At 41.2% G+C, this 24138-nt stretch overlaps 2 protein-coding genes across 4 annotated transcripts in view; one reads left to right on the forward strand and one right to left on the reverse strand.

The window, feature by feature from the left end:
- PAK3 (p21 (RAC1) activated kinase 3) overlaps window positions 1-8792 on the reverse strand; it is a 154445-nt gene extending 145653 nt beyond the window's left edge. Inside the window, exon 1 of the mRNA XM_048959823.1 lies at window positions 8692-8792. The gene's annotated coding sequence lies outside the window, so the exon portion shown is untranslated. The remainder of the gene's footprint in view (window positions 1-8691) is intronic.
- Window positions 1-15427, forward strand: part of CHRDL1 (chordin like 1) — a 42322-nt gene extending 26895 nt beyond the window's left edge. For all 3 annotated transcript variants that reach the window (XM_048959827.1, XM_048959825.1, XM_048959828.1), the window contains 8 exons: window positions 821-966; window positions 1898-1991; window positions 4250-4317; window positions 5538-5712; window positions 8735-8929; window positions 9966-10133; window positions 11258-11347; window positions 12478-15427. In XM_048959827.1, coding sequence (XP_048815784.1) covers window positions 821-966; window positions 1898-1991; window positions 4250-4317; window positions 5538-5712; window positions 8735-8929; window positions 9966-10133; window positions 11258-11347; window positions 12478-12608 — 1067 coding nt within the window. In that variant the 3' untranslated portion in view covers window positions 12609-15427. The remainder of the gene's footprint in view (window positions 1-820; window positions 967-1897; window positions 1992-4249; window positions 4318-5537; window positions 5713-8734; window positions 8930-9965; window positions 10134-11257; window positions 11348-12477) is intronic.
- The last annotated feature ends 8711 nt before the right edge of the window (window positions 15428-24138 follow it).

Consider the following 24138-nt stretch of genomic DNA (forward strand, 5'->3'; position numbering starts at 1 on the left):
CAAACAAAATGCTCTGACTTGCACATCTCACCTTACAGTGTATGTAAGAAAAACATTGGCTTTTGGGTGGCTTTTACTTTACTTTACAAAGACTGCCTTTGAAAAGTTTTGCCCATTCTGAAAACAACAACAGCAGCAAAGTGTGAAGGCCATTGGGAACAAACATTTACATAGAACATAGTGCAATTATTCTTGGGCCTGTCCGCTCTTAACAGAGTTCTACCATCAGTTTCAATTCTCCTGTACACCAGAAGGTCTGCGCTGTGAATGGCACAGAAGCAGCTCTGTGCTTGCCCTGTGGTACACCTGGTTAACCTGCAACTAACTCCCAATGCAAATCATTAATAAAATAATACCAGACCTAAGAAGGGGGAAACAGAGCTAGAAATGTGTTCATGTGCTACTGACAGTGGAATTCTGTGTGTATACAGGCCCTCATGCCTTCTACATTAAAACTCAAAGAGCCATGTAAATTTAACAAGTGAGCACGTAACTGCACCTGCTTATCCTAATTCTAAATTCTATGGAAGACAGGGCAAAAGAAAAACACAGCAGCATGGGAGATGGCAGTCTGTGCTGGCCTTCATGATAAAATCCAAATCCAAAGATTAACTGAGACAGTCAAATCAAAAGTATGAATTATGAAAGTTCAGCAAAACAGCAGCATGACAATTTCACTCATATTTTGTAGCATGACAAAACTTGTCCTTTTATAATAAAGAGGAACGGGGGAGCGGGGAAGCTTTCCTATCCCTGTACTTGTGCTATTGCTAGTTGTTAGGACAATTTGCATGAAGTGTTCCTTTCCCATTGCTTTCAGAAGATTCGCTGTTCTCAGTAAGCAGCAAAATCACTGGAAAATCCTGTGAATACAATGGCACCACCTACCATCACGGCGAAATGTTTGTGGCAGAGGGGCTTTTCCAAAACAGGCAAGCAAACCAGTGTGCCCAGTGCAGCTGCTCAGTAAGTACCACAGCTTGTCAGAGCCCTTCTCTGTCTGAGCTTCATTTCACCTTTCCAGAAGACATGGCACTGAAATGCACGCAGTCCATAGCACACAGTAGAGGCTGGGAACTGGGAATTAATGCAGAAACTCACGAAAGTGCTACAAGCCAGTCCATGGCACCTGGTAAATGCCAGACTGCCTGCTGCTCAAACACAGAGGACAAAGCTCACCCTGTCAGACATCTGCTGTAGGTAAGCATGCAGTGCATGGCATTTACAGAACATATCACTTCAACCCGACTGGAGAATACAGCACTGAGTGATGGAAAGAAACTGGATTCATTTGGGCTGAGCTGATAAGAGCCCCATGAGCTGGGACTGGACAGCTCTGTAAGACAGCGCCGGGCCCCAGACCCACTCCTGAGGTGCCACCAATTTAAATCCAGCATATTGGAGCAGTCACTCGGTGACTCTTTGGAGGCATTTTTTGAGCTGAAACATCCTTCTCAAACCAATCAGGACCTCTTCTGATCTAATTATTGTTGTATTCAACATTCACAACAAACTGAACATGTTAGGTACTGAACAATTTTGTGTCACTGCCAAGTTCTCCCTCCAGATCAGCCATGTGACGTGACTTAGGGAGAACGGGGAAGAATTTACACCAGGTGTAAACATTAGACAGATTTTAGGCTTATAGTAATTGCAGTTCCTTCCTTTCCCACACTTCTTTACCTTTTCTCATTTTGTAAAACTAAGGGACTTCCCTCTGCATGACATACGTTTAAGAACTGCTATTCAGATTCTTCACTGGTTTAATATTCTGAATTGGCTACTTGAGGGACATATATGTAAACATCCATACTAGATTTAAATGTGTCCATAAAAGTGCATACATGATACCATACAAATTGATGACTCCTAAATGCTCCTTGTGTTTTACTGGCAGGAAGGAAATGTGTACTGTGGGCTGAAGACCTGTCCCAAATTAACTTGCTCTTTCCCAGTTTCTGTTCCAGAGTCCTGCTGTCCAGTTTGCAGAGGTAAGTGTTACACATGCACAGGACACACATCAGCATGTACTCCTTCCCCTGTCTGTGCACCAGCACTGTCACTTAGGATGTTGTCTGCAAGTTTCCCATTTACTCAAAACCCAATGCATGCTGGAAAATTAAACGTCAAATTCCCGTAGGGCAATATTATTAGCTTTGTTTTCCTTACTTGGAACAAGGAAAGAATGCACTGATGAAGTTGCATTCCAATGATGAAGACAGTCAGAGCTTCAGATGATGAATTTAAATAGTTGCCATTGCTTTGGCTAGACAGCTTTTGAAGTAAAAGATGAGGCTCTCTCTGACAAGTTATCAATCCTGCTGAAGTTATACAAGACGTAAGAATTTCAATTTGGAGGTTAATTTCAATTCAGTTTAAATTAGGTGTCTATCTATATTCAGCAAACATTGGTATTTTATTGGCAGTTCCGTTTTTGATCCTGTAAGCATGGAGAACTTGGTTACAAGGAAGCATACTGCCAGCCTTAGTAGCCCTTCTGAATGTCTGCACTTAAACATCTGCCTGCAAGCCCATCTAAATATCTGAAGATTTCTAGATGTATTGTATCTCACTATTGGCATCGTGGCATTTGAATCGCCACTTCTCAAGAATCCAAGCAGCTGTGGCCAGTTCTCAGAGGTGCAAGGAGGCTAAAGGTGCCTGTGGTTTTCACAGATGCCACTCCTCTGGACCCAGTCCAGCAGCTCTGCATCCATCTTGTGCTGGGTTTCACTGTTGACACTGTCCTTCCAGTCAGAGAAAGGATGAGGATTTCTATGTTAGGATCCAACTTCCCCTTAAGTTAAATGGAAAGTTCTCAAAAAATGCATTGGGTAGCAGAACCATGATGGATCTGAGTGAAATCAAGTCAACTGCAGAACTGGAGACGCAACTGTATCAGCACCATGGCTCTCCCAAGCCAGGATCACATGCTGTTATGCTGTGGCAGCTGTCCTGTCACAGGGGCCCAAGCTTGTGCCTGGCACTGTTGCGTGCCATTCGTGAAAGCCAGCAGGTGTGCATGATGTGGTGGCACTGCACCGTGATCCAGAGAAATTGCTCAGTACACACAGAGCTAGGCTTTGAGCCACTAGCAAAACAACTTTATCGGTACCTGCATCTGAATTCCATGCCTGGGATAAATTCCAAGGTCAGCTCCACGCTAAATGATGTCTCCTGCTCTAGTACAAGTTTTCCAAAAACCAGATATCAGTTCAAGTTCCACGGCTTGTCCTATCAAGGAACACCTCTAAATATGTCTTTAACAACTCTTATAGCTACGTTCTCTCTCTAGCCCAAAACTGATGTTTCCCTGCTGTTAGGTTCACGTGGCTACTAGTTGTGTATGTGTTTATGGAGCTTGTCTTTACCCAGAAAACAGCTGGATGTTACTTCTGAATAGAAACTGAGAATTTCTTCTTTTCAACTTTTCCCATGAATTACATGTTTGGCTGTGAGGGACCAGAGGCCGGCTCTGCAAGTCCCTCACAATGATTCTCAAGAGCATTCATTACTTCTACATTGTATGCACAGAACGCAAGTGCTCTAGCAAAACCTTTTCTATTTAAAAGACAAGTCAGCGTGTCCTTGCTTTGTTATGAAGGTTATTACTGTTATGAGCCTTACTTCTGTACTACTTTTATTGGCCCAATTCAAAAAGGAACACTTGAACGTTTCATACTTTCTACATTCAAATAAAGCATCCTGTGAGCTTACATGGGATCCAGTCTTAGTGGGTCAATTTCTCATATATGACATCTCTGCCATAACTCAGTGCTGTCGATGATCACATCATATATATATATTAAATAAAGCATAAAAATAAGGAAAAAGCCAACCACACATAGGGGTATAAAATGTGCAGGACTAAGTATGGCTTACATTTTCCTGACGTAATAGAATGTAAATTATTAGTGGCTACACTTCAGAGTCAAGTTACAGTCAGTCAAGTTACATACCCACTGATCAACAGTAACTGCACTTGTGGGTCCCCTCAGCACACAGCAGATGGAAGGTCACACAGCCTTGCCTTTCTCTGTGAGCTCAGCTAAACTCATTTCTCCTTGCCTTTGTGACCACATATGTTCCAAGATATTTGGGAAGTCATCTCTAAATAATCTAATACAATCAAGTCAGACTAAAGACTGACAAATTTAGCTGTAAAGCTGGATGAGATTTTTCCTCTACATATCTCCCAAATCCTTGCACAGTGACTCCCCTAACTGATACTGCTCTACTTCATGTACAGGAGATGGAGAGTTATCCTGGGAGCAGGCTGATGGAGATATCTTCCGGCAGCCAGCCAACAGGGAAGCTGTAAGTGTGACCTATGATTTAAGGACACATTTTCTGCCCATGCATGCCAGTACATTGGGGGGAAAAAGAGAGAAAAAGAAGAAAGAGGATGTTAACAGATCTGACAAGGTATAGAAATATCTACTGCAGCAAGCTCCTTAATAAACTTAACCTGAATTCATGAGTAAGTCTTAATTACAAACTGACATGAGCTCCTGTAGGCTCTGAATTTGGCCATCTGTATGTGCTCTATGAGAATAAAATTCCACAGCATTTTGTTTGCTATACAAGCAACACTTCAAAATCAAAATTACAAACTCTTATTTCCCAGTTGACATATATACGTGTGTATTTACTTTAGGGGCTTCACTGCCTCTGGGGTTAACAGTAACCACTAAAAACTTAGTCAAGAGAGGCTTTTTATAACAGCACTTGGAGAGAACATGAAGAGCTTTTAAGCATTTTTAAGCACACTACCCAAATACATGAACCAACAGGTCTTTGGATTAGTGAGAAGAATCATGCCTCATAAAATATCTGCGTTAGTACACACTATCCCTTCATGCCCATGGGTATTTTGGAAAATAATTCTCTGAAAATAGCCAGCTCTTTTGCTATAGAAAACACACAGACTACTTTCCTCTGCAAATCAAATGAGATTTCCCAGTCTGCAAGACAGATTGAAATAAGGTTCTGCTCAGTCTGTGTAAAGTTGGCTCGCCCTGGCCCAGCACAAGCATTCAGAACAGCTGCATGCAAACAAGAAGCAGCCCAAGCAGAAAGCAGTTTTGATGAGGAAAACTAGACAGGCTCACCTGGTCTTAAAGCAGACGTAAGTAAAGAAGGTGTCTAGCTCTGAATTCTGTTTATCATAAATTGAGTGAAATGGGGACTTCTGGGTTGTGATTCATCTTCTGAGATCTACAACAGGTCAGATGGATCACGTTCAAGAAGTACTTGATAAGGGACTTCAGATAATCAGTTTAGAGGTAGACACCTACACTGAATATACAGTCTGGTGAGGTGAGGTCCAACTGTGTATGTGTAGTTAACTTCATTGCCACGTTAAGCACCTGCAAAATCTGCTTTGGCCTTCTTTTGTTTGGTGCCATTCCTTACACATACGGCCGATTTGTTGATGGAGGCAACAATCATTGCCCATACTGAGTTTCTAGTACAGCCTCTTTCCTCATGCTCCCTGGAATGATACATTTACTTTCCTGCTCTCTTTCTGTCTCCAGAGACACTCTTACCACCGCTCCCACTATGAGCTGTCACCCAGCTCCACCAGGCAGGTAGTCAATGTTCCACGATTTCCAAGTGCCAGGAGTAACCGCGGAGTCCTACCAGATCCCCAGCAAGCATCAGGAACAATAGTACAGATTGTTATCAACAACAAGCACAAGCATGGACGAGGTAAAGATAAGTATTTTGTATGGGTCAGGCATTTAACACCTACAAAAAAGTCTTCTCAAAATGTACAGCAGACTCTTGGAAATTCACACCGGTATCAGGAGACCCAACACAAATCAGAGGATGAAAGCAACAGACTAGTGAAGATATGAAATAAGCTCTTGACTGAGATCAGTTGTGCCTGCATTTCAGTCTGCATGGGCACAACATTATTGTGTTGCTTTCTGAATTGCTTTGTGGTATTATACTACATAATTCAGAAAACACATGCTGCTGTGACCAGCAAAGTGAGCTCTAAGTGCCTCAAAGGACACCATGATGCCCTTAGATTTGCTAACTGGTTCACACAGTGACTTGTCCAGTAGGAAATAGATGGTGGTTATGTTCTTTACACTGTCTCCTATTTTGTAACTTTACTAGCTGCAAACTGCATGTATTTAAACCGCCCCACAAATCTCAGGTCGTAAAACTTTGCTGTAGAATTGGAAGTCTTCTGCCTCCAAGGCTTAGCAAATTATTCCAAAGAAAGAAAATATCAGGACTTCCCCCACCTTAAGCTGGTTGTCTGAGATGCAGGGGGTCCTTTTCCTCCACCATGTCTAACAGTAGATGCAGAGCAGGTAATTAGCTGAGACTGGATGTCTGAGCTGTAACCAGGCAAAGTTAACCAAAGCAATGAATTCCTTAGTGCCTTCTGATAGTATATTACATTATGTGGGCAGCAGGACTTTGAGCCTATATGGCAGACCTTACACAAACATGACTAAGACATTCCTGCTGCATTGTAGGACTGACGAAAATAGAGGGAAAATATCAGTTATCAGTTCATGGGACAGCAGGTGCTGTACAACCAAAAGGGCAGGATGCTCAGGTCCCACAGTGGGTGTATGTAAGCTAGCTGAGGTCTGCAGGAACAGGCCTAAGAAGCCATAAAATAAATAGCTGTAAAAGTACATGTTCAGAAAAGCAGTTATCCACAAACACCACTCAGCAGGCACTCAGAAACTACCCACAAAGAGTTAAAAGCCCCTGTATTAGGGCCAACTAATCTTTCAAGGTATTAACTAACAGAAGGAATGTTGGCCATAGGATCTTTATTATCCACCTGAACAACCATGAAAAAGCATTCAGATCATGCCAGTGTTTTATGCTGAATCTAGGAGTAGGAATCTCCACACAGTGCAATATCTCTGACATGTTATTCACACATAAAGACATCATCAAAGCTGTTTCTAACTGATTTGTTTCAGCAAGTAAGAAGCATACAGATGAACAGCATATTTCTGAATGCAGTGTACTAACCACTACAACTTCATACATTCACTGCCTGGAGAGTGTCTGACTGATCCCCTTGGTGGAAACCAGAATGCTGACCATGTATTTTCCTTTGTTCTTCCCCAATTAACAAGTAATGCATTAATTAGTGCGTATGCCCCTTGAGACACAACAAACTGAAAAATAAATACTTAGCAAATAAAATGTGATTGTATGGATACAGACATAATTCTGAATGCGAAGAACACAAAGAAAACATAGGGCATTTGGGAACTAGAAGTTATATGCCATATTTTATCTTCTTCTGAAGGCTTCATTTGCTACCCCGGACTGTTCTGTGCTAAACAGATCCTTCTCTCATTTTCAGTAAACAGATAACACATTATTTGCTTTCATGTGAGAAACAAAACTGTTTTTCACCTCTAAAATAAAGCCGTGTCTTAAGGAGTTAAAAAGTAGCAAATTATAAACCAAACGATAACATAACCTCATGAAAGATAATACATTACAAAGAACGCTCCCCATAAATCTCAGCAACTCAGCAAAGTAAAAGCCAGTTGATCACATCTGTTACCAGTTAGATGTAAATTTCAGATTACAGATAAAAATTAAATTGCTTTTGAAAGTTACAGGCAAAAAAGGAACATATTTTACAAATAAAAGCATTAATAAAAATGATGGCATATTAAAAGAATTGGAAATATTTGCAGCATACCCCAGCTTCACTTCAGTTGCCTTTAGAATTCAGGCAATGCCCTTTCTTTCACCTTGTTAGGATTAGTTTGCATTTTTCTTCGTGTTTATAAAATATTTAAAAAGAAAGAAGTAAGGTTTATAGGACAAATGCAAACATGGTGTAAAGTGATATAATCCCCATTAAATGCAGGGTGACCCAAACTGACTTCTACCAGGTAGGAATTTTTCCACTCTCCTTTTGCCAGCTGTATTTCTCTGTCTCTCAGGGGCACAGATGAAGAAAATACTGTGAGATGCTTAGATGCTCTTGGAATGAAATCTCAGCCCCATATACATCCTTTCAAGTTAACGTTTTCTCGTGATTCCAAAGGCCAAATGTCCCTAGATACCTACAGACATACATATCCCCACAAACGACATCAGACTTCTTTTTTAACATTCCACTGCTTTTGCTCTGTGTTGTGTAGCTCAAGTCCTGTGTATTACAGGCCTAGGTGGCACCAATCCGTCCTATCGATAGTATGCTCTCCCTGCAAAAGCCACGTTCAACTAATACTAGGAACAGCTGTTCAGATAACTTGTAGCAAATGTCCTCATTTTGCCCACTGCAGATTCAATACTAGAAGGCAGAGCCAATTTAGCAGGCTATGCCCTGTGTGTGGACTGAGATCAGCTGTAGGAAGGAGGAGTTAGTTTTGTAAGCTGGTTAATGATGCACAACTGAAATGCATGCGCTGGAGGGGCGCTGCTCAAGTCCTTGACTCAGCCACCTTCTCCATTGTCTTCAAAATAGTGGTGGACACTGGCATCGTGGGATTTGGAATCAAAGCCAATCTGCTCAGAAAAGAGTGATCACAGGCTCTGGCTCATTTTACGTGGCAAAACTCTGACTGAAGCAAACAAGTAGTGAAGTGAGCTAGAGACACTGACAAATTAGATATGGAGACACTGCTTTAAACAAATGCGCAAGAATCAAATGAATGTTCACAGAAGAACAGCCAGTGAACGTACCTTTTCCAGTCGTACTTTTTCTTCCTTTTCTCTTCTTTTGTAGTTTGTGTTTCAAATGGCAAAACATACTCCCACGGTGAATCTTGGCATCCTAATCTCCGGGCCTTTGGAATTGTAGAGTGTGTGTTGTGTACCTGCAACATCACCAAACAAGAGTGTAAGAAAATTCATTGTCCAGAACAATATCCCTGCAAATACCCTCAGAAAGTGGAAGGAAAGTGCTGTAAAGTCTGTCCAGGTAAAAGAAAGAGTTGATGATAAACCACTTTTTTTCTGTGCATGTCAAGGATTCCAGTTACAGAATCTGATGAAAACAGCAAAGCAGTGCCCACGGTTCTGATTTATGTGCAGAGATATCCGTGTGAGACACACAGAGCTGCCTGCCTAGCCCTCCCATTAACTGTTGTTATTCAGATGAAGGGCTTGTTGCATGTGGCACGTGTTCTCATCAACTCCTGCCTTTCTCTGTACTGTTTGCATGACTTCCTGATTTCCAAAGAGAATTTTACAGAAACATACACAGTTCACCACTATCAGAAGACTCTTCCATTCTTTCCCCACTGCAGTACGCACAGAGCATTCAAATCATCCCGTCTTCTTTCTCCCATTTTTGTCCAACTTCCAACTAGCATCAGAATAATTACAATTTCCACTTCTATGTCCTGTGACTTCTCCAGGCTGTCATGAGATAACGTGCCCTGAGCCTAGCCCAGGCTTGCACTGAACTACTGGCTGGCCACATCCCTATGTGGTCCCTGCTGTTGATCAAACTGCAGAAGATGTAGGTTCTCCCCCTACCCTTTTCCTGAACAAAGCATTAACTCAGGTTTCTTCACTCTCTCCAACCACTGATTTTCATTATCGTTTAGTTACCTCTGAGACTTCCACTGTTATTTCAGATATGCTTGGAAAGTGGACAGTGGTTCAAAAATCCTGAGGATTCTCACAGACCAGTATAGCTCATTTCTTTAGGAAATTCTTTATGGATCATAAATACAAATTTATCTCTTGCCACAAGAGGCAGGCAATGGGAACCTAGCGGAATATAACACTATTAAATGCCTATGGCTTAGCTGGAGATGGATTTCAAAGACTACATAAGTGAACATGTGATTTGGTTGAGATGATCCTTGTGGGCCCCTTCCAACCTGGGATATTCCATGACTCTATGAAAACTCTGATTTTAAACTAAGCCTGCTTGGTTTAGTGCCACGTAATTTCTGGAAGACTTGTTTACAGCTGTAGAATGTGTTTTGGGCTTTTTTCTTAAACAGAAGAAGTGCCAAGTCAAAGCTTTGACAACAAAGATTACTTCTGTGGGAAAGAGACCTTTCCCGTCTATGAATCCATTTTCACAGAGGAAGGAGAAACCATCAGAAAAATTGCAGTAGAGACTGAAAAGTCACCACAAATAGAAATACACGTGTGGACAATCAGAAAAGGTGAGTTGAACAAGTTATATATTTTAAATTGTATAATCTCTCATTAAAATGCCACAGCAACTTAAATTGCAAGTATTTAGGGACTGCTGTTCTCTTAGCTATTTAGGATACCAGTCCTACAGCCATGGCCACTACTACGTTTTGCTCCACCAACATCATTAATGACACACACATTTCTAGTTCTGCAAACTCCTGACCTTTATTGTGAGCAAAACAACAAAACCATGCTGGGTGTCAGTAATACCACGTGTAATCTGTGACAGAGAAGTGAACAGTGGGTTTGAACCAGGTGCTTGCTTAGCTGGATCAGAAAGGTTTCCTTTGAAATTACTGTCTGTCCTGTCTTCCTTAGTGATACGTAACTGCATTCATGACGGCCTAGAATATTGACAACAAATGTATTAAGGATGAAAGCAGTATCTCTTATTAAACCAACTGGTAAAATCAGAAGAAAATTCAAAAGCTTTCTGATTTGCATTACTGCAAATCCTCAACAGTTAGGACAGAAAAAATATTATCTTCAGCTCCTTAAAGAGCCTATCTACTTAATCCAATTTAAGCAAAAAGGATGCAGTCCCCTTAGGAAAACCTCATCTAGTGCAGCCCTTTCCATGGAAATGATCTCCAGAATGCACTATAAAGCACAAAGCCAAACCCCAACTGTGAGCAGAACAGAAGTCGCAGGAGGGCTGATGGTTAATAATTACTTTATGTGTTCAAGAAGCCACAAAGCCTTGTGATGACTTGTCAGTAATGTCTGCTAACTCATGACAGGCAAAATGGCAGCTAACAACAAAATTGTACTGTTTTTGTCCAAGATACTGAGATTTTGGCTTCTGTTGTAGTTTTACATTCGCCCATGCTAAGAAAGGTTTTAGCTATGTCAGAAAAAAATCAGCTAATTCTCACACCCCTCTGCAACTCTCTGCAATCATAAATCCTATGTAGAGCAGCACCAGAGTAGCAAACAGACAGAATAGGCCGAAAGTCCACATTACTGGTAAGGATTATTTCACAGTGTAGCTCAAAACAGCAGTAATTCTACATAAAGACCAGGCAGCACCCCGGGCTCAGAGCAGTGTGCATGCTTCCAGTAACAGCCACTTCTTGTACCTTTGCTGAAGGGATTCTCCGTCATTTCTACATTGAGAAAATGTCCAAGAGGGAATTTGAAGAGCTTCCCTACTTCAAACAGATAACAAGGACAACCTCTAGTAAGTAAAATTCTGACACCTTCAGGCTTTCCTCCATCTACACAGCCTTGAAAAGTACGCCATTTTACTCAATGCAGTCAAATGGCCTCATGTTCCTCTAGTATGTGGCTTTGTATAAAATCAAATAGTCAAAATACAGCAATTTAAAGTGTAGGTACATACAGCATGCTGTGCTAGTCTCCTATCATTCTGAGAAAACAAATTGGCTGTTTTCTGCTTATAATGCCATGAGTCTGAAATATGACTGATGTCAGCACAACAGCACTATTTGACTTTATTTAAGCCCGTATACATACATATGTTGTACTTGAAAGAAGCCTTTTCTATGTTCTTAGTAGTATTTTTATTATTAAAATTTGTCTTTTGAAAAGGTATGCAACTCATTTATCACTCTTGCTTCAATTTCTTTTTTGCATTTCATCCAGCTTGGGATATGATACCTAATTTGACAGTTTAATTAAGGTATAGGCATTTTTAGCTACTAGTTCTTCCGCAATACAAATTGTCTTTTTTCTTTTTTTGAAGTTCCAAGTAGGGAGGGAAGCATTTTGACCAGGAACAATCTATTCTTCATAATACAGGCTAAGTGAGAGGCAGACAGCTTTTCATCTTGAATATTTTGTAATTTGTTCCTTTCAGCCTTCTCTGCACTTGTCATTGTTATCTGTACTATCACATCCTAGTTAGCAGGACTGTGAGGAATTCTATTAACCTTAGCAAAACTATACTGGAATATTGTTATCTGACACAGGTTGTATAATAAGCAGGTAGCTAGAGTTCATATTGCATGAAATGCTGACTTGTAAATGCTTTCATTTACCATCACATTTAAATTTTTATATCACTGTCACAAATCAGGGTATCTGACTTCATAAATGGTTGAAACAAATAGTACTTCTTGACTAAAGAAAAGGATATTCAGGTTCTTGTTCATCGTTTATAACAAAATTGTTTTTCATGGAACATGTTAAATGACTGTAAGATACTTTGAATATTTTCCATGGGAGGATTGGACATCCACTCTTCGACCACTGTGAATCAGTTTGTCTGGAGAATGCTTGTAAGTGACTCCAAAGTTCCCTATGCCCTTCCTAAGCGAGTGTCTTTCTCCTTTGTGTTTTTGTTTTCAGGCCAGTGGAAAATATTTAGCGAGGGAGAAGCTCAGATCAGCCAAATGTGTGAAAGCAGAGTGTGCAGGACTGAGCTCGAGGATTTGGTAAAGGTTTTGTACCTTGAGAAGTCTGAAAAGGGTCACTGTTAAGGGAGACAGCACTGGAGGGAGAAACACAAGAAAACTTATGAAAACTTGGATCTGCAGCTGGACTGCAGGCTTATTTTGCTTAAGTCAACAGTTGCCCTAAAAACCAAAACTATAATGCAGTAATTATTCACATCATGCACAGCAAATTTGCTGCTTTCTGTGTAGTGGTCTGTGTCAATCGTTCAAATATCTCCTCCAGAATTCTAGGAGGCTCTGTGTTACTGGTGGGGGAAGCAGAAAGAGAGACTGTACTTTCCCAGAGTTGCATTTCTTTACAAGTTAAAAAGAGAAAACAGAATGCTTTTATTATTTGGCAAGTTTTTCAAACTAATGAAAAGAAGGACACCTAATAAATGTGCAGGAGCTGTGGAGAACATTATTTCCTGTGCCGAGCTCATACCATTTCTGGAGTTGAAATGGCTTGTGGATTTCTTTTTAAGTAGTGGAAGAAAAATACAAGTGCTACAGTACTTGTGTTGGAGACATAAAAAACAGATTTAAACTAACAAACTCTTAAGCAGCCTGCCTTTGGGATGATGTCTTGTAGTTGAACAAACGGAGTCCATAAACTGAACAGCAGGTGTTAGTGGCAATCACTCTATTTTTGTAGCAACTTGAGCAAATGTTCACTTTTAAGTGGTTTTCACTGTTTTCACCACCCACTTCTCTAAAAAAATGTAGGTATTATCTCTCAATCACAGCCCTATTAACTTCATTCTTCTGGGCCTGATTAACACGTGATTTTGGCTAGTAGACTGCCTTGTAAAGCGATGCTGAAGAAGGTGAAGTACTTGCAGCACTTTCAGAATTCCTAGGGCACCTCCCACTTAATAACTCCTTCATTACAACAGAGCTTAATTTATTTGTTCTGGTTTGTTACAAAGCTAATCTGCATTTTTTTCTGATGGTGACTTCCCAATTCTCAAGCTTCAAGGACAGATTTCCCCCAGATTATTGACAAATACCAAACAGCTACAGCAAGCCTTTAGAACACAGTAGCCCTATGAAAACTCTTATCTTTGTGAAAAAGAATTTTGAGATACTCTGTTAAACTTAGTATAGCCCATCTACAGTGTTTAAGAAAGGTGGCTGTCATCTGCCAAGAAAAAAAAAAAAGCAGAAGGCTGTTATTTTGAAAAATTATTTTCTCTGAAGAGTCACCATAATGCTGCACTGCCCTGGGGCTGCAGTGTTCGGTGAATTCCCAAGAAGCAAACGACTCTGCCTGCTTTGCCTCCATTTTCTGCTCCCCAAGTGGGAAGGAACACCGCTGTTCAAACACACGCTAGGAAACAAAGCTTTGTGGAAACAATCTGAACCAGGGGCTGGGCCTTCACAGGGAGTGAAGTCACAGCAACTGCGAGGATTTTGAGGTTTGTTGTTCTGCCAGCAACAACACTGCAGGGTGTACCCATCTCTAAAGGGATGGAGGTGTGGGAGAGCACAGTGCTGAATGCCACCTCCCTGCAGCTCCTCTCAGCCAGCCTGCCAGGTGCTGCCCAGGCCCTGCTCTGCTGCAGGCAGCGCGGCCTGGGGCTACCCAGCAAAGGGGAGCAAGTAAGAAAAACAGGCTGAAAGGGGCAGGAAAGCTGAAGGGAACTGTGATTGATCAAGGCTGTTGTAACTCCAGGATCCTGCATATAATCGCCACACTGGCCCTAGGCCTGGGCGCAGAGTGGCTAACATAGAGGAACGCTTCCCTCCCTGCCGAGCGCTCGAACCAGTCCACCGTGTCAGGAAAACATGCTAAAAAGGGGAGCGTGCAGGTGGATTTGCAATAGTAAAACTAGTCTGATGTCAGTAAGAACCAAACCTCATCAGGCTGCAGTGAGGACAGCTGCTCCAGCACAGGTCCTGCACAGACAGCCCTGCCAGCAGAACAGCCCAGCAAGGCCACAGGGAGCCCCTCCCGCCCTGACCTGCTGCAGGGCCACTCCTCACACTGCTGGCCCTGTTTCACCCTTTTGGAAATCCCCTTTTCCCGAGGCGCCGCTGCTGGGCCCAGCTGTGCCTCTGCAGCCTTGTGACAGCCCAGCCTCTCCTCACAGAGCCCAGCAGGACACAGACACCACTACCGCTGGTAATGTGCTGCGTGCACAGAGACTGAATGGGCACCTGGCCATAAGAAAGACAGTGATTGGTTCCATGGAGTTTCCATGGTATTGCTGCCTCCATAAGTGCTGTGTGCATGTTTGGAAGTGGAGTAGGGCATCCTATCCGAGGTGGTGAGGCCTTACTGCACCAGAGGTCACTGCAAAATAATTAACTGCAGAAGCACCTGCTTGGTCTTAGCAAGACCCACAGCATGTGGCATCTATTGAGTTCAAATGTGCTGTAGAAGTGCTAAATCTCACTAGAACTCTTCTGATAAGCCATGAATTATCCTGATCTTTCCTTTGGTGAAGACGCCATAAGGAAGACTGAGGAACTGTAGTGACCTGGCGGGAAGAGCAGCAGCTGCCTTCTCACCTCATGGGCACAGTCTGTAGCAGTAGCTGGTGAACAGAGACCGAGGGGAAAGTGTACAGTGTTTGTGTTTTTATGAAGGCAGCAATCAGCTTTTTGTATTTGTGACAGGACTGGTGGAGTCCAGATTGTGTATTTATTTTATCATAAACACTTTCTAAGAAAAGCAAAAAAATCATAAGCACCATTTAGTAAAATGCAGTGTTGCATTTTTACAGTTTTTCATCACATAGGGAAATAAAATACACTGTCATCATGCTTCCAATTCTTTTCATGGGACGTATGACTGTTACGGTACTTATTTATGTACTTGTATCACTTCAACCTGGTTTTATAAGTTAATAAACTCTAAAGTTGTTAAAAAAGCAAGCCGTTCTGCATGTGATGTTACTGGGTATGTTACAAGAGTCTTTCCATGAGAACACACTGTAGGTACACCTACCCGCTCTCACCTCATCTTGCAGCAGCTCCTTCCTTCCCAGGCAGAGCTGTCTGAAGGTTGGCAGTCACCATTAGGCAGGACTGCACAGCTGCATTTCCACTGAATGTATTCTATTGATTTCATATCTAAGCTTTTTTTTTTTTTTTTTTTTTTAAGCCACCAAACTAAACAATTTTGCTTCTTGCTTCACCCCTATTCCCCTGTCACATAACAGATCATCTCTAACCCAACATCATTCCACAGAGCAACAAGAGGGGCAGGGTACCAAGGGAGAACTTAGAGCTGTGCTCTTCTGAAATAACTTTAGAGGATACCCATACAAGAGAAAGAATGCCACAGTGTAAGACTCACGTCCTTATACACTCTCCATTCGGAAGAAAGGTCAAACCATTTCACAATTCAGATGATGAATACTTCCAAAATAATTGATAGCACATGAAGTATTTGTGTAACATTGGTGTGCTCTGGTGCCTATTGTGTTATCCATCTAAGATAAAAGCCAAGATTTGGGAGATTTATTGTGGGAGGGGTGAAAATTGACGAAGTTAATCCTTGTTTCCATTTATTGTTTTTGTTTGGGGTTTAAGAAATGTCTTCATCTTCTCCACTGAGATTTTAGACTATTTTATTTCTTGGGTAAAGTATGTCTGCAGCAACATGAGTAGATGAATACGAACCCATAACCCTGCCCTTCTCACATAACACCAACCCAACTGTGAGTGAGAATGCAAAGCAGCCAAAGCAAAAACAAATAATTGAGTTTAACCCGAGAAAACAGCTTTCAATGTAGGTACACCAGCTGCTAAATCAGCTTGTTTAAAAAAAAAAAAAAAAAATAATAATAATAATAATAAAAAAAAAAAGCAATGAGCCTCATTTCACTACCAAAGTAAAATCTCTTGCTCTGTCCTCAGCTGACCTCAGCTCAAGAGGCAGAGACAGTCCAACACACCAAGCGTTAAGCGCAGCTAACTGCTTGTCAAACAGCACCACCAATTACTTTATCTCTCCACCAAGGTTAATTTCATCTCCTAAAGACAAATTTCTCCTGTGTCTTTCTTCACCCGTCTCAGAATCAAAACACCAAGAAAATTTAGGTCAGGAAAAATTAAAACTACACCCTATTCCTGCTGAAGTAAATAGAAAAATTCTCAGTCTCCCCTGAAGAATTCTCAGTCCCCAAAGAACTTGTACTGGCACACACTATGCAGGCATTAAGTGCATTTCAGCATGCTTTAGTGTTTTTGTGTTCCAAAGGTACATTTTCTACCTTTCACAGACAGGCTCTTAGGCACACTGCTACTCAGAAGTGTGTGAACAGCTATAGGATGGGGCAAATAATCATTTTAGCCTTATTCTGGGTCTTAATTTTAGAAGTATAAATAGGAGTCTAGTGATGCTTACGGTTTGTGTATTGGTGAATATTTTTGCTCTGCATCTTTAAATGGGAAGATTCAGGCTTTCCCATTAAAATATCTAACTTGACTTTAATATGGTATTTATTTTAATTTCATCTACTAAAATGATGTGCAGAATGGCCAGACTGTGCACTGTTAACTATGCAGTTCAAGTACAAACTTTATGTAGAGTACTCAGGATGCAGGAGGAAATTCCACAGCAGCATCAAGCAAGGATAGCAACACCTTGGGACCTTATTCTTTCTGCTGGTAAAATTCTTGTGTATTGATAATGATTTTACGAACAGCTCATAAACGAGTAGACAATCATTCATCAATTAATCAACCTTAAAGTTCTTCCTAGAAGAATGAAGATTTGATCTGATTGCAAATACAGTTATTTATTTAGGAAAAAAAAATTCTTAAGTTATTATGTGTAGCTCCAAGTGACAATATGTTCCAAAGCTATATTCTGGTGCCTGAGTTCATGTTCTTAATTCTGTGCTAGTAGAAAACATTTCATTGCTTTGATGACCATAATATCTATTCACATAAACTAAATATCACAAAATCTTTGCAGTTAGATCAAGCCAGACAGTGGTGTCCTCTAAAAAATGGTCCAATGACAGCACCACATAAAACATTAGAGGATATTTACAATCAGGACTCATTATCCAGTAAGTTTAACTTTGCCACTCAAATTAATGCAAAGCAGTTGAAAAATCACACAAGCAAATCCTACCAGTAGCCTTTCTCACTCACTTCACACCATGTACATGACTATAAACAAGTCTAAATTTTAAAAAAAGGAGTTATTTTGAGCTTCAGCAAATGTGCTAAGTTTCTGGAAATAAAAACCCCACTGCTATTTTGTTTGAAAGACTTAGTTTATAAATTATGAGTTGTTTTCACAAGCAAGAGGAAAAAAATGCAGATTACTTAGGAATTGAAGGAAAATTTAGCTTAGTCTCTTTTATTTTGCAGTCCTACATAAGTGAAAGATTCAATTGATAATAATTGTCAAAGCCTTTCCTTTTATACAGTTATTTAAGTACTTAAAACAGCTTTTCCCAATCTGCATTTTCTTTTTAGCTCCAAGTCAGACATTTTTCAGAGCCCTTTGCACTGATGAGTCCCTGCTGAACAGACCAGGCTCTTCCCATGACATCAGCTTGCAGCAAGCTCCCAGTTTCTTTCTCATCAGCATGTGTTGAGAATTATTTACTCCATCGTAATTATACCCACAATGAGATCACTCTTATTAAGAGAAAGCTATTATAACTGCCACGTTCACGATGACCACAGTTCACATTAATAAATGCGAGTGCCTAACAAAACACAGTTACTGATAGTTCACTTTTCAAGCAAGAATTTAAGCAAACCATAGAGAAATTGAGGAACAGAAAACACACATGGCAACTGCAGAACCTGCACTTGACCGATCGCTAAAAACTGCAGTTCTGTAGTCTGGCTTCTCCATCAAGTAGTTTCTTTCTTAAGAGATGTTTTATATTTCTGCTAATTATTAAAACGTTGAAAGGCGCGTTTGCTGGAAGAGTACCTCCAGAATGAATCTCCTGTACCATGGGTCTGCTGGAAGATTCTTAAAGCCATGAATCCAATAACAAGCAGAGTTCTTCAGATTTCTGGTGACACAGCTCAAATCCACCAGAAACTGGATGCTGTACCTGCTGCTGTTCTCTTAAAAATATATTTCCCTGTAAATCGACATCACACTCACAATAAACTCAAAAAGTTTCAGTGAAACTCAGTAGAAAAGATACACCAAGTAGGATTTCAAACTAACAGGCCAAATTCTGTGGAAATCAGCCTATTAGCACTTTAGAGGAACATCTGGCCATACAGAGGAATAAGCACTTCAATCCGGACCAAAGGCATAGGTAAAAGAAGTGAGGGAAGATGTGACAACTGCTATCAGCGTAAGGAGAAAGATTTTTCTCATCTTCTCGTCTTCTTTCCTCTTAAACTGCTGTTTTCAGAGCCACTGCAGCTCTTTCATCACAAGCCCTGCTGGACAATCTGTGAAATCCTAAGCAGAGCTTCTAAGAGCACTGCTTAGCTCAAAGGATTACTGAAGACAGTAGAGATGTCACTGCTCTCAGTTCTACTTCAGGGCAGTGGGATGAACACAACCTTTAAGGACAATTCTGCCTTTTATTTCCATCTCACAAAACACAATCAAGGACCTTACTTGTAATTAAGGATCTCTCTGCTCTCATACATGTCAGGCAGTCAAAATAAAATATGGGATCTCCTCTGGGATTACCTCCATGGCCAACATATCTTAAAGTCACTGGTAAAATAGTCCAGTTCAGTAGAACAGACACATTAACACATACACAAAGTCAAAAACAATAGAGACATCTCCCTTGCATCAAAATAACCCGATTTCTATCAAGTGTCTCCTCCTTTTCAGCTTCCTCCTAGTCCTAGACTTAAGGATACTTTCTTGTACTTATTCTGCTTTGGGGAATTTTCAGTTAAAAAAAAAAAAAAAAAATTAAACAAAAAAAACCTGTGGCTAAAACAAGCAGAAGAAATGACATCTACCACCTAAGAGCTTCTGCTGTTTTTGCTAGGAGAAATTCTTAAAACTTCCAGCTCTACTGGAAATCAAAAAGGGTCCCAACGTTCTTCTGCAAAAGCATGGGAAAAGCCAGTCTGCTGCTGCCAAAAGTGTAACTTATCACCACAAACTGTCAACTGAGAGAGGATCCTAAAAGAAAGTTGGTTTTTAGGTTTGGGAGACCTCAGGATGACGTAATGTTTGACAAAAAGCTTCTGACTTAGGGTAATCCAAAAATTAACAAATGTATTGAATTAAAATATTTTTATGATCAAAGAGTTTGCCTTTCTGACAAAGTTTCAACTGCAGTATAATCATCAACTTTTCACTTCGGAGGTTTGACTAGAGCATAGGAGATGCCAAAAATCAAGAAGGAAATGAGAAAATAGCCTCTGCAAAATGAACTCTGGAGTAAAGAAAGATAGATTAATTTGATTTTCTTGCATTTTGCTCTATGGACAAAATACTTTAAATATCTCTCTTTTCTCACTGTAAGTTCTCATTAGCTCCTCACTGGAAGCACAGCTACCACAATCTGTCTCGTATAAAACTGATTTTTCCAAAATAACAACAAATAATAGAAGGTGAAAACAAGCTTAACACAGTGATGGAACTCTATTATGAAGTGAATAGGTGCTCCCTGTGCCAATACAGTCTATTCAATCACAGTCTAACATTTTAATTATGTATATAGCTAAGGGGACTAGCTGGCAGTGGCTTAATTACTCTGCATGATAATGCGAACAAAGGGCCTCTGTTAAAGTAATCAACAAATATTTTAGCTGGCTGAGTTTCCTCAAATGTTCCAAGACCAATGAAAGATCTGATCATTAAGCATTTACTGCCCGAGAGCTATTTTAAACCTGTGCCCTTCATATCACAGCTGGCCCTTTGAGTAGCCTCAAATTCTTTATATCTGAAAGCCCTCATAAGGCAGAACAAAAGAATGCCTCTCATTTGGAGCAAGCTGCCTGTGTCAGCTGTGTGATGTTCACTAGCAGGAGACGTCTATCTTAATGAGCTTTTGGACAGGAACAGCGCTGCCACTTTCTAACTTTTGTCCAGTTCACAGGACTCCTGATGCAGGGTGCACTGGATGTGTTAGAATTGTAAATGAACCCCAGCAATTGCACATTTCATCAGGATCCCACAGTAACAATTAAGCAATAGTCTCTGCTGCTGTGGGCCTCTCCTGCCAGCTAATTGACCACGACGGGAGCTATGCAGAGAACCACGCTGAAGGCAAGGACACATAACAGAAGTGAAGGTTCATTATCTGGCAATGAAAAGGCAGTTAGCACCAATGGGAACTGGGTTTTAAAAGACTGAAGGTTTAAGGCTTTCACGTTTTGGAGGCATTTGTCATTAATTTCTCCATTGCCCAATAGAAGCCAAAAGCTTTTAAGTACACTTCATTCTAGTGAGCCTTGGGAATCGGACCAGTGGTGTCCATGCACACGCTCCACATCTACCCAAGTAGATGACACAAGAGTGTCCATGAATGTCAGAAAGTTGTGCAGACCGTTCGTTTACTAAAATTCCACCAAAAAAAAAGTTAGAAAACTCATGAAGGAAACTGACAGTGACATCACAGCCAGGGAGTATCTTCATGGCACCCTGCGGGAGCTGAAGTCCAAACACTTCACAGTCCCATTTGTGCCCTCACTCTCTCCCAGCAGCACAGCCTGCTCCATGGCACATGGGGACTCACCCCCACTGTGCCCTGAGTGGGCAGCTCACGTGGGGGAGCAGGGTCAAGGGGAAGAGAGCCACGCAAGTCGTTGAGCATCGTGGTGGGCATTTATGTATTTCTATGCTGAGTCATTCCTCAAATATCCACTTTCTCAATGAAAACGGAACCTTCCCACCCTCCTCCTTAAACAAATACGCCAAAATGTTGGTGATAAATCTAGCAGGCAAGTAAGATCTAAAAACCTGTTTAGTTATTACATCAGAGGAGATTTACTAGAAGGAGAACAGGGAGGTCTCCTGTACTCGCAGACAGCCCAAGAATATATATTTCACACATCTGACTGAGCAGAAGCTATAGCACTATGTCATCCCCACTTCAACGCTACAGCTATTTCAATTTCACTTCCACTACATGTCAGTGTTCTGAGATATTCTTCCCGTCCAGTACAAACACCTGTTCTGTGCTCCCTTCTGTGCTGTGCCCAGCATTACCCAAATCCTTCCTCCTCCCCATTACCCCAGCTAACAGGCCCTAGAATTTCCCTTAGCTCTCACAATCCGCCTTGCCTTCCAGTTCTTCTACTCTCAGACTGCAAAGCCCACTCCTTTCCTAATATCTTATTTATACAGTTGATCATACCAGTGGAAAGGCAGTGGCAATAGATGATCGCTTTGAGTAAACTCATGCACAAAAGAAATAGCATAGCTGCAGGGAGAAGGTACAGTGCCACTATTCTGTTATGGAGCAAAGCACCTCTAGATGACAGCTAAATTGTTAACATGCTGCACCATTAAATAAGGCAATGATAAATATGTATTTTTTAATTCACATTCATTCAGAGTCAAAGCCACTCTAGAAGTGACAATTCCCAGGATCTGATTTCCCTCATCGACATTCTAGTCCAGTCCCTAAAGCTTTTCGCTTACCTCATTTGCATTTTTCTCATTATTTTGTTTCCACAAATTCAATTAGTTTTGCCCAACAACTCAAAAGTTCTCAAAAGTTCTCATTGAGTTCTTTACTAGGAGAGTGGTTAGGCCCTGGAATGGGCTGCCCAGGGAGGTTGTGGATGCCCCGTCCTTGGACGTGTTTAAGGCCAGGTTGGACGGGGTCCTGGGCAACCTGATCTGAATGTGTATGTTTGGTGGCCCTGCTAGGCAGGGGGGTTGGAACTACATGATCCTTGGGGTCCCTTCCAACCCGGGTGATTCTGTGATTCAAAAGCACTAAAGGTTACTGGAGAGCAGTGGGGATTTTCTGTCAACTTACTGGCACAGTTGTTAAAACATAAACCTGAAGAATAAAATGCAGCAGAACAGCGAGTGAAACTCCTACAAGGCTCCCATGGTCTCAGAGCATTGGATGTCTGTGCGGTTACTCTACCGTGGCTGGAGATGGAAGCAGGAAGAAAGCAAAGGAGGAGGAAAAAGGTCTCTTACAGTTCTGAGCAGAAGGCAAACATGAGGAAAGCATGTACGATGGAAAAGAAAAGGTGAGGAAGCAACCACATCAGCCTTGTCTTGTTCATTTCTGGGTAACTACCATTGACTGACTGCAGATTCCTGAGCAGCCTGCTGTGCAGCTCTTCACAGCCTGCCTGCATGCAAGCCTTCTGCTGTGGTCTTGGCTGCCATTTTTGTCATACTTCTGCAGGAGAAACCTCATTTCCAGACATACTTCCCCCACCACAGCCATTGGAGTGGACTATAAAACATTCATAGCCACATGCTTGGGCACAGCACAAAAACGAGGTCCTGAAATTGTACACAAATAGCAACCTATATGGTACAGCATTGGTATGATCCCTTAGGGAAGAGGTCCTACTGTCAGAGTCATACTGGGCCATTCCCAGCTTTTACAGCTCGTGTATCAAAGTCACCAGGCAGACGATCCCCAGCACATGCTGAAACAAACATCTCAACCTTCTTTGCAGCAGTTCACTAAAAAAGTGCAAATCACAGAACTTACCAACATCATCAGATTCCTTTTTGGACTGAAGGCATCTACTGAGCTCCGAAAACATCAGATGCTCATCAGAAACCAAATGGATAAATACTTTTCCGTACAATAAATTCCAAATTCTGGTGTCTAGCTTAGGAATTTTCTGACTGAAATTATTTGCGTTATTCACATTCATTTATTAATGCTCATATCAGAAAATACATCTCTGTCTTAGATAGTTTCCAGTCTTCATTTGGAACTACTTCCAGAATTAGTAACTTTTGGTTTCTGGGAGAAACAATTCCAATTATCCGCAGCATGGACTTGTCTAAGCACACAGCAAAAGTCAGCAAAAGCTTCTGAGGATAAAATGGTTTGGATGGACGTAAAAGGGTTAATGGTTTAAGATCAAAAAAGTTACCCTGGGAACCAGCTGCACCCCAAGACCTTACCAAACCCTTGCTGTCCTTCTCCTTTGCTCTACTGAGGAGTAGCAAATTCAAAACTGATTTAAAACTTTCTTCTGCCAGCACAGTCTTTGAAAAAAACTACTGCAGGAGACTGCCAATGTCCAGAGTGTTAAAAATAGATGAGAAACTCGCATGAATAAGAGAAGCAATAATTAAAACACTAATCATTTCACTTTTATAAGAGGACAGCACAAAAGAGGGAAATCAGAACTGATTTCTGGCAGTATGCACTGTTAGCATTCTGGCATCATTTTCCATATACACAGACCTACCAGAATAGAAACAACTATTAAAACAGTTTTTAAAAAAAGAAACTTGCTTTCACTAGTGATAACAACACTCCTCTCCACCCTAAAAAAGCATCCCTTTCTTTGTCAAGTCAGGAAAAGAGGTCATGACAGTTTTCATAAAATTTGGAATGTTTTCAGGCAGCTCTAACAACAATGACAATGACAGCTGAGAGACTTACAGCCAGTGTATGGGGAGAGATGGGAAGCTCTGCACTGAGGCATTCCCGCTTTCCTGTAATGCATT

This window comes from Lagopus muta, chromosome 13 (genome assembly GCF_023343835.1).
Source record: "Lagopus muta isolate bLagMut1 chromosome 13, bLagMut1 primary, whole genome shotgun sequence".
NCBI classification, from domain to species: Eukaryota; Metazoa; Chordata; class Aves; order Galliformes; family Phasianidae; genus Lagopus; species Lagopus muta.